Source organism: Sinocyclocheilus rhinocerous, unplaced genomic scaffold (genome assembly GCF_001515625.1).
Source record: "Sinocyclocheilus rhinocerous isolate Xijiao unplaced genomic scaffold, SAMN03320098_v1.1 scaffold529, whole genome shotgun sequence".
Classification (NCBI taxonomy): Eukaryota; Metazoa; Chordata; class Actinopteri; order Cypriniformes; family Cyprinidae; genus Sinocyclocheilus; species Sinocyclocheilus rhinocerous.
In genome coordinates, this window is record NW_015635521.1 from 501143 (window position 1) to 512842 (window position 11700).

General features: G+C 37.6%; 1 protein-coding gene across 1 annotated transcript in view; it reads left to right on the forward strand.

The window, feature by feature from the left end:
* Window positions 1-11700, forward strand: part of LOC107746974 (triple functional domain protein-like) — a 177464-nt gene that overhangs the window by 60800 nt on the left and 104964 nt on the right. The window contains exons 7-13 of the mRNA XM_016561341.1: window positions 991-1182; window positions 2165-2296; window positions 2906-3136; window positions 5962-6084; window positions 6218-6409; window positions 8019-8188; window positions 8773-8947. Of these exons, the coding sequence (XP_016416827.1) occupies window positions 991-1182; window positions 2165-2296; window positions 2906-3136; window positions 5962-6084; window positions 6218-6409; window positions 8019-8188; window positions 8773-8947 (1215 nt within the window). The remainder of the gene's footprint in view (window positions 1-990; window positions 1183-2164; window positions 2297-2905; window positions 3137-5961; window positions 6085-6217; window positions 6410-8018; window positions 8189-8772; window positions 8948-11700) is intronic.

Here is an 11700-nt window from a genome sequence, read left to right on the forward strand (position 1 = left end):
GAAACAAAGCAACCTCGGCGTCCGATCGCAGGCCTTCCGCTCCTTGAGTTCTCTCGAGCGCTGGAAAGCTGATCCGATATTTAAACGCGTCCTACTTCTTACCTTATTGCCTTAAGCCTTCTTTTGTTCCGCAGACGTTTTCCTCTTTTGTTTTTTATCCGCCATCTATATCTTTCTGTCACTCGGCTCGCTAATGTCCGTCCTATGCTGTACACTGAACGCTCTCTCCTCCACATCATGAGTAGACACGCCCCTTACTGCTGATTGGCTACAAGTTTGTTTTGCTAGTCGGCCTGAATCAGTTTTCTAAAGCGTTTTTGAAAAATCACTTACCCCACCTTTAATCTAACCCTAACCCTACCACTCTACTAATACTCTACTAACACTATTGTAAGAGTTAAAAGATATGTAGGTGCAACATTACTTATAGTCAAAATAATTTGTTAAATGGACCATCAAAATAAAGTGAAACCAGATATTTTATGTCAGAGCTGTAAGCAGTCTAGCATTGTTTACAGTGCATTTTCACATGTTGTAGTTTCAGCTGTTAAATCACACTGGAACAATTATTTAATTGTCTGAACTCTATCCATAATTCTTCCTCTTGGCTTAAGATGCTTTTCCGTTCTTATTCACACACATGTTCCAGAGCTGTGTTTCTGTGGTCAGATGAGAATTACTCCTCCCTGCAGGAGCAGCTACGAGTGAACTGCTGTTTATATGGTTTCCGAGAAGATCTGTCATATCCCCTCATCATTTCTATTTTAATCAATAATACTAAAAGCAAAAAAAAAGAACATTTTGTGTTTGAAGCAACTTTTTTTCCAATTCAGCCCTCAAATCAAAGACAAGAATCATTATGTTTTGTTTGTTTTAGCTGTGCCACTACCATATTCCCCTTGTTCAGTATAAATGTGTCATCATAACAAAAACTAATTCAGGAAGTGATGCAGTGTATATAGCACTCAGTGTTTTTGTGGTCTCTTGCAGAATGTGTATGTGAACATCAGTCGGATCATGTCCGTGGGGAACAGGCTGCTGGAGTCGGGTCACTATGCAACCCAGCAGATTCAGCAGATCTCAGGTCAGCTGGAACAGGAGTGGAAAGCGTTTGCCGCTGCACTGGATGAGAGGAGCACGCTGCTGGAGATGTCTGCTAACTTCCACCAGAAAACCGACCAGGTGAGGCCTAAATGTGCAGACGCATACCTACAGATACATTGAGTGGCCAAATAAACGGATGCATTGATGATGATGCAATGTGTGTGTTAATTACAAAGAGCTAATTACAAACAAAATTCTAAGCAACATATCATTTAGATGCTGATATATTTAGCCAAATCGAGTTGCCGAGTAAGTATGTAGGCTACTGTATGCTAGAGGGGCTTTCAGATTTTAGAGAATGATGTGTTGTTCACAAAAACTCATACCCACTTTTGTATCCCTTTTCTGTTATTCAGAACAACAAGTCATCAAGTTGCCTCAAGCTCACATCACTGGCTAAGGTTAGGTTTAGGATCCACGTGTTGTCATTTTTGACCACTCACAAATGTTTTAAAAGCACCGCAAGCCACGCTTATTGCACTTCTCAGGCAGTCTGCCTATATACACAGGCAGACTAAACTATGTTTGTGTGTGTGTGTCTGTGTGTGTGTGTGTGTGTGTGTGTGTTTTCAGTGTAAAATCTTGGATTTTTATCTCTTGTTTTATAAGTGAATCATCAATGATTGTTCAGAGGCTCTTTAGTTGAATACTTCATGTACTGTAGATAGGCCTGTGCTGGTAAAAGGATGAATGAAATCCATTCCTTTCATCTTCCTGTCCTTTATCTTTCTCTTTGAGCGTTTAATATCTGTTGTCAGCATCAATATTAGACTGGCACGCTGTTCATTCAGTTTATTTTGCTCCCAATGAGACAGGGCAAAAATAGTCTTTATTTGTACAGACAAATTGCAATGTATTTAATATTTTCCTAAATAAGACACTGTTGTAAATCACTCAGTGGTGGATGGCTCAAAGTTAGCCTCCTAACAACAATTGCTATGTTGAGACTTGGTCATATTCTTGACTTATTTTATAATCATTCCTGTATGTGGTAACAGATCACAGATGTGTATGTGGCTGGTTTAACAACCAATAGCTGAACATTCTTACCTTTTTCTAGTATATGAGCAACATGGACTCTTGGTGTAAAGCCTGTGGAGAGGGAGAACTTCCTTCTGAGCTACAGGACCTTGAAGACACCATCCATCACCACCAGGGTCTCTATGAACACATAACCACTGCCTATTCTGAGGTACAAATCTCTATTAAAGTAAAAACTTTTGCTTGTGTTTGTGAATATTTTCACTTTAAAGACTAAATTCAGGATACCTCCAAGCTGAGCAAGAACTAAAAAAAAAAGATATTTCAGTCATGACAACTCTTGGAATAGTTTTTCCTGAATATGACAGTGTTAATGTATTTGGTCTTTGTGGAATAGATCTGCTACGCACACCGCTGCTGCTGCAAGGCAAATATGGTCTTGCTACTGACAATAGATACACAGACATGTTGCTGTGAGCTTGTAAGATATGCTGCTGCATGGATAGACACACATAAATCCCCTAGCAGATCTAGACAAGTGGAGCTGGGGAGGTGGAGGGTTTCAGAGGAACTCTGATGGTGCACTGCAGGACCAACTTACAACAAACACTGAACCAGACTATTTAAATGGTGAGCAAGCAAGCTCATTGGCTGCAGAGCAGAGGCCAATCACCTTGTACTGTGTAGACTAGTAAATTATGTGATTGCATGTAAAGGAATGTGGCGTTTCATGACTGAACTTGATTTTCAAATAAAGGTGGGATTTCTTTCTGTAAGTAACATTTCTGGTTGTTGATGTGTATTATCTGTACATCCCCAGGTAAGTCAGGATGGCAAAGCCCTGCTAGATAAGCTACAGCGGCCTTTGACCCCAGGAAGTGCAGATTCGCTGACAGCCTCGGCTAACTACTCCAAGGCGGTGCACCATGTTCTGGATATCATTCATGAGGTTCTGCATCACCAGAGGCAGTTGGAGAACATCTGGCAACACCGCAAACTTCGTCTCCACCAACGGCTACAGCTCTGCGTCTTCCAACAGGATGTCCAGCAGGTCGGACACTTATTTTTAACTAACAATACTTGATACACAAATTATTGTAAACCGTTTTTTTTACATCTCATGTGGATGTGGATTCAATTTATTTTATTTAATCACTGTTATTTGTGAAGTGAGAGATGTGCAGGGTGGATGAGGTGTCAGAACGTTGCAGGAGACATCTGTGCGGGACAGATTTTTTCATTTCATTCTCGCCCACTTCCCACAAGTTTCTTCTTGCACATGCCTGTTTCCACTGAATTTCAGCTAAAATAAATAAATAATAGTTTATTTAAACAAATACAGTATGGAGTCAGAAGCTTTTTTTTTTTTTTTTTACATTTTCATATATATATATATTTCAAGTTACATTTTAAAATGTAATTTATTCCTGTGATGGCAATGCTGAATTTTCCACAAATAACATTCTTAATATAAATTGATGTGGCAAAACACAAAATGATTAATGAGTTTGATATATGAATATAAATATGACAGTGTGACACTAAAATGATTCCTGCTCATAAATGAGGTGAATCTGGTCCAATTTCTTCTTCTCTTTGACTGAATAAAATGGCAGCATCTAAATGACTGTGAGGCATCGTTATGTTGAATATAAAGTGAGTTCGAATCTGTTTAAAATAGGATTTCTCTGCTCGCTTAAGAACAGAATATAAATTTGAAAGTATGATTTTAGGCACCACTGCATCATTTATTAATTTATTTATTTATTTTTGGATGAAATATTTGCATTTTTCTTTTTCAATTAAGAAATTCTAAAGGAGTAGTTACCCCAAAAGATACAAATTCTGTCGTCTTTTTCAAAACAACATCCAAATGCATCTCTCTGTCTCTTTCACTCTCTCTCACACACAGTCTGTCCCACACAATGTTCCCACTTTTTTCTTTTACTTAGTCTTTTTCCTCTCAGACGCATTCAGTATCAGTTGTCATGGTAACTGTGTTCAGCAGCCTCATTATGTTGAGGGTTTGCCCCATAAAATGATGCAGACATAGGGGACCTCTAAACCTTCCAGACATCAGAAAGCAGCCACGTGAGCAGGAGACTCAACATCTGCACGACAAATGATTGCATCTAATCACACACACACACACACACATGTGCTGACAGATGCCACCACACAAACAGCTCTGAATGTTTCTGTGTGTGGCACATTCAGCCAGATCAAAGGTAATGAAATATGCATGAGTAGAGGACTCAGTGTGTTTTCGCAGTGGGCTCTGGCGTCTTTTGAGGCAGGTAGAAAGCTTTTAAACTCGGATACGAGATGTCTGTCTTAGCAGCTCCACCTTGTAGATTTCAAATGGTTAAGAAAATATTTAATACTCACTTAAAACCTTTTCTAATTTTTATTAGAAAAACCTTTTTATTAGTAAAATATTGCATATGTGTTCCGATGCTCATACAAACCTGTGAGAAACAACAGATACTACCCCATTAATCAAATATCCACAATAAACACAGTTACTGTACTCTCAGACAACACCACCAGAGCAGACACCAGAGTCTTGCTCGCTTAATCTGCAGGATGACCTCACTGTGTGTTTGGGGCTGATGTTTATAGTGGTGTTGAGCTGTCGCAGTGAATCCTGCTGCTTTGAGGTGCCCCCTGCTGGTTTTGAATTGGAAATGCAGTGGAACTCGTACATTTATGAATCTGATAGATGCGTTTAGCCAAAGTATCATACAATGCATTTAAAGTATATCTATCTATCTATCTATCTATCTATCCTCTGCTAGAAATTGACTGAACATTTACAAGGTTCCCACTGTCATGGAAAACCCAGAAAAAAATCCCTCGCCCATATTAACAAGCAAGAGAAAAAATTTGGGGTAACACTTTACAATAAGGGTCATTCGTTAAACTTAGTTAACTACATTAGGAAACATGAACAAAAAATGAAAATTTATCTTAGTTAATATTAAGCATTTACTAATGCATTATTAAAATCACAAGTTGTGATGGTTAACATTAAATAATGCACTGTGAACTAACACGAACAAACAATGAACAACTCTATTTTTATTAACTAACATTAACAAAGATGTATAAATAGTGTAATAAATATATTGTTCATTGTTCGTTCCTGTTAGTTAATACATGAACTAATGTTAAGAAAATGACAACATATTGTAAAGTGTTACCAAATGTGGAAATTTTTCCAACAGTCACATAAAACTTAAAAAAAAAAGTCAGGAAATTTTAAAACTCTTTCCCAGGCTTTGAAAAGTTATGGGAATTTCTATAATGAATATTTTCATCATACAGAAACTGCTCTTTGTGCCATGTTTATGCTTGATTTTCGAAAAATCCTCATCCTATGAAAATGAATGACTGAAAAAAATATTTGGATGGAGTTATAGTTGTTTAATTATATATAAAAAAAAAAAATATCTTGCGTCTCATTAATGATTCGTTTTTATAATGCAGGTGGTGGTTCTTTTGACCCTCTGAGCAACATTAGGTTATTTTTCTCTTAGTGAAAGTTCTTCTCCCAGTTGAGAACAGAATATACATTTGAAAGGGAGATTTTGGACGCCACTGCGTTAAATTGTTAATAATACTTGTTCACCTGCATGTTATTCCAAATCTGTATGCCGTTATTTTTCCAGTGGAGCACAAATTTAAAAAAAAGAATGTTTAAAGAATCTCTGTACATACAAAAAGGACAAAAACCACCATAAAAGTATTCCATATGGAATCTCGACTCTATTACAAGTATATGGACTTTGTTGGTTCTTTTGTAGTGATTTGGTGGTTCTTTTGACCTTCTGAACCTTTGTTTATGTTCTTCTTTGCGAATATCTTCTCACACAGGTTCTAGATTGGATCGAAAACCATGGTGAGGCGTTCCTGAGTAAGCACACAGGAGTGGGGAAGTCTCTGCACAGGGCTCGAGCATTACAGAAACGTCATGAGGACTTTGAAGAAGTGGCTCAGGTAAGGAGAAACAGATGTAAGATCATCGCTTTGGATATTTTCCACCTGGATATCTACAGTTCTCCTCCCATAATCAAAACTAGGCCATCACAGAAATGAGTCAAATGCATATTAACTTCTGCATGTTTCTCAGAACACCTACACGAATGCAGACAAACTCCTGGAGGCGGCAGAGCAGCTGGCTCAGACGGGCGAGTGTGACCCTGAGGAGATCTACCAGGCTGCACACCAGCTGGAAGATCGTATCCAGGACTTCGTAAGACGGGTTGAGCAACGCAAAGTCCTGCTCGACATGTCTGTGGCCTTCCACACTCACAGCAAAGAGGTAGGTTATGAGAAAGTAAGAACGGGTGTTGGTGGGTGTGGATATGTCTGGGTTTGCCAGTGTTAACGTGTTCCTGAATATGATGAAACAGGTACTTGTGTTTTTTTGTTTTTTTTTGGTCTTCACTTTCAGAGATGAAAGTAAAATTATGACACAATTATGTTCCTGAATATTATGTAACAGGTACAGTACACACACAATTTCTGAAAATGTACTTGAATTTATTATTGTTGTTGTTATTATTATTACTATTTTTAATTTCTTTATTTATTCATTTGTTTATATATTTACAATATAGCAATAGCTTCATACCAGTGTTCCATTGATTCTGCAGCATATTGTTAAGTGTGCGGTAACGTTTCTCTGTAGGTCTTGCACAACACACTTTTACTAGTCAACTAGTCAACGGGTCACTGTTTATATTATGTAAATGACATTTCTGTAAGTTCTGCAGCTTTTGCACTTTTTGATGCATTGATGTTAATGGAGAGACTGTCACAGCTGAGATGATTTCAGACCGGTGAGAATGTAAAAAAATATATGAATTCTACTGTACATACATACAAAAATACATGGATTCATGCTACTGTAGTTAATGCCAGCCTTTAGATGACATAAGAATTAGAAAAAATTGTATATGATCACGCAATATAAACTCAGGCCATCTAGCAAATCACTGCTTCGTTAACACAAAACCACTCCAATACTTTCACGTATTTCCAATTAGGTAATAATACAAAGTTAATGTTATTCAGTTTGTGGACAGAGGAATTTTCCTCCTGCTGTCGCTACATAGAACGAGCACAACTGAAACTGTGTGTCACGACTAGTTGACAGACCCCACACATTCACTAGTGGCAGAACTAATTGACTAGTCAGTGTGAACTGTGTCCTACATGCTAAAAGAATCCCATGCAGCCTCTCACTTTCGGAAATTAAACGTTATTTGCTTTAAAGCCAAACTAGTGGTTAGCTTTTTTGGGGACCTCAAATCTTTACAATTTGTCTGCTTATAAATTCAGAACTCTTTCCTTCTGGCCCATCTATATTCCACAAACAGTGAATGTTAATGAGTAGTAGTGTGTACATGATTCATAGTATACTTAATACAAGCAAACAATGCTCTCTTTAATGTCTCCATATGGCATAATGTTAGCCATCTGCTATCTGTAGTAGGCTGGCATATATAGACATCTTTGTTTCTGAGAGTGTGTTTTATAACGGTATAAGTATTGATAAAAGGTTAAAGGCTGGAGTTTTGGAAAAAGAGAAAGGTAGAGAAAGGTGGAGGTGGAAAGAGACAATGGGGAGGTGTGGAAAGACAGGCATGGCCTGCTGTGGCAGGAGATACACTCTTTGACATGCCAACACAGGCAGATGGCTAATCCTGAGCTCACATAAGACGAAGCCATTCTCAGGAAATAACAACACCAGCCGTACGGTGGCAGCCAAAGTCCGTCTGGCTCTTGTCATGTTTGTGCATTTGGATATTTTAGATTATAGAACAAATGTTATTTGTTTGAAGACCCATGGATCTACATAGGTCACTGACTGGTTCATAATATTGTGAGGTTTCTGATTGGCTGGTAATGATGTTATTTCTCTGCAGCTGTGGACGTGGTTGGAGGAGCTTCAGAAGGAGTTGCTGGATGATGTTTATGCTGAGTCAGTAGAGGCGGTGCAGGAGCTGATCAAACGTTTCGGTCAGCAGCAGCAAACCACCCTGCAGGTCACCGTCAAAGTCATTAAAGAAGGGGAGGATCTTATCCAGCAGCTCAGGTACTGCCCAATGAGAAAGCATGGGTTTAGTGGAAAATGATGACGCTGACTTGTTGTCATGAGAATTCTGACACAAACGCATATGCACGTCATGTAATGGCCTTAGCATCCCATTGACGTCTGTTGCATTAATTACAATGACTAAACCCTAACCCTGCCGACACTTTTTGCCTTTTTTTAAATGATTTATTCATTTTATGAAACTAGTGACCTTATGGGGACCGAAAGCAAATGCAAAGTTTTTCAGGTTTTATTAATAGAGCAAATTTAGCGGGCTACAAAACCATGCACACCACGGACACCTTACAAATGTGTAATTAAACATGTTTTGGAAAGTCCATCCTGAAACATCAGTAAATGTGTTACACTCAATAACACATTCACTTTTCAGTTATATGTCTACACTTCTATTATCTTCAATCACTGCTGATATTGCAATGTTATTTCCTGTGGAGTTTATCTATGACCCATGTCCTAATCTGCATAGACTAAGTAAACTGTAGCTTTTTTGAAGTTGTATGGTATATATTCTGTAGCAGATGTTGTCTCTCATACTCGTGCATGCTATTTTTTTCTGACTGCAGAGACTCTGCAATCTCCAGCAATAAGACTCCTCATAACAGCTCTATGGCTCACATCGAGAGTGTCCTGCAGCAGCTGGATGAGGCCCAGGCTCAGATGGAGGAACTGTTTCAGGAACGGAAGATCAAACTAGAGCTCTTTCTCCAACTCAGGATTTTTGAACGAGATGCCATTGATGTGAGTCCACAGTTTATGACATGTCTGAAAGTTTATTCTCAAATGATAACCCACAGGTTTTGTTTGTTATATTTGTTTGGTTGGTTGTTATATTAATAGGGGAAAAAATATGGTATACATTTAGATGAACATAAACATGGATGTACTACTTAGCTAGCTGAAATGTCAAGTAAAGTTACTAAATAGACTAAATTGTAATGAGACTGTTGCTATAAGGACACACACAGGTAGAAATGTCTTCCCACTAGCTGCATGTACAGTATTCTGGTTGCATTCATTTGCAATGCACTTGTGTACGCAACTCATACAGCTTTCTATTTTTGTGCAATTCGTAGAAGTGATATTTACAACACAAAAATAGTCCGCTTTTCTAATTAACTTATGCTGTGTTTAATCATTTTGCATGTTGCTCAGCCAATACAGTTCATGATTATATTAACAAATTTCATTATTTGAGTTTAGAAACCTATTTGTTTTTAAATTATAATCTTGCTGTCAGATATATATATATATATATTTTATTTATTTTTTTCTCATAGCCATCAGGCAGGCACCCCTTGATTACATGAATTTAAAGTTTCAGTTCTGCATCAGTTGTGAGGTAGAAGGCTATATACCACGTGTTGTTGCTTCTATATTTCTTGTCGGTTTTGATCTGATCAAAGGAGCAAAAAGTGCTAAAAGACTAAATCCAGATTCTGAGCGGAAGCCTTGAGCAAAGATAAAGTCATCATGGATGCTCTTTTCACAGCCGGCACTATGAGTCATGGAGGATTGTGTCTCTGGACATGTGAAAATGAGTCACACTTTTGTCAAAAGGGTGTTTGAGAAATTAACAGCTTTATCGAATAAATATCACATACACGGTTGCTCTGAATCAAAGCTCTTAAAGTCAACATGAAACAACCTTTTTAATTTTTGTAATGTTACCAAAGGCTTAAGATTTGGCTGGTTAGCATGAACAGTTAGCCTCTGCTGGTAGATGCTGTAACTGAATCATTGTTAATCCAAAAAGCTTGTTTCCCCATTGACCGCTATACTCAAGTCAGTGTTTCTTTATATTTTACTTTTTTTTTTCAATTGCTAACATCCTTTTGTCCAAGCTCTAGTCACATTTTCAAAACTCTAAATACAATTCGCACAACATCTGTCTGTTGTGACCATACCATTAACACAATTCATGTTGTTTTCTGTAATGACTTTGATTACTTAATTTTAACTGTAGGGAATTAATTATTATTAATTCATTCAGGTTTATTTCTAGCTCAGGTTTTGAAAGAACTCGATCTGAGAATTCGAGGTCCACCTGATCAAAACTGATTCTGAATTTAAATGGTTTACACTCTATCAGTTACTCGGCCAGCGAGAAGTTAATGTCAGTGTATATTACCAATTGAATATGTATTTTATGTGCTCCCTGGCCATGGGTTAACACAATTATGATACAGATGGGGTAGGGTCAGTTCTTGTTGTTTCTTGTAAAGATAAGCAGAGAGAGACAGGAACTGCTGAGACCCTGAGCTGACCCTGTACGTAGTTTTATGACTGCAGATGGCTGGGGAGAAGAACCTTTAGTTTTCCCGGTGGAATGTAGAGATTCAATGTTCGTTTGTGTCCGTTTATAGATTCAAGGGTTTCAATATCTTGAAGGCCGGAATCCTGCATTTCACACAATATGCAGTCAATTACCATGTTTCTAAAATGCTTACATTTACTTTTCATACAAGCTTACCCAAAACCAAAATCATGGAAGTTTTTAGTCTTATTTACAAATGCTTAAACACAGCATGTCAGAAATGAAGACCTAATGTTCCAAACCTTAAATATATTATAAAGCTTCTACTTCTGCAACAACAGCAGCTAAAAGGTATTGAAAAAAATCTCTCTGTGCCAAGTATTGTAACAACTGATAAGCATTTTTAAGTAACAGATCACTGAAATATTTAGAATTATAGCTGATTCCAGTCTCAGTTGGAGGAATAGTCTGGTGTTGAAGCTCTTTCCATTACATCAACAACATAGAGTAAAAAATACCTATTTGAATTGGTTTTATGGATGCAAAACAACACAGAATCAGAGAGAGAGAAAATAATGCCTGAGAGAGCGAGAGGAATAGTTGTAGGGTGTAGAGAAATAGTTGGATCAGAAAAAGGGAGATGAGGTATGGGAGAGAAGTGAGTGCATTTTTATGTTTGTTTGTTTGTTTGTTTTTTCTCACATGTGAAACCTATGAGAGCTTATTTCTACCATGGAATATAAAGGGTAAGGGTAATTGTGACTTTATCTCGGAGTTCTGACTTTTTTCTTGCAATTGTGAATTTACAGTATCTCACAATTCTGATAAAGTCTGAATTGCAAGATGTAAACTCACAATTCCAATAATAGAAGTCCAAAATGTGAGATAAAAAGGTCACAGTTACTGTTTTTATTTATTTTCTGTGACGGAAACGAGCTTGCATAGTAACCAAAGGCCATATATGTTGAAATTGTTGTTGATCCCTGGCATCAGCCACCATCTACATCCAACCCCCACCCACTGGAGAGCAGTTCCAATCAAGGTTCCAATTAAATTTCTGCATAGGGGACCCTATTTTTTTTCTATTGTACATTCAATAAAGTAATGACTCATTCAGTTTTAGATAGTATGTTGCAAAGAATGAACACATTCAACACTTACAAATGTAAAATGGGTTTCAGTTGAAGGTAAACTGAAGGCTAAATTACAAAAAACTATGGATTTTTATATTGTCTAT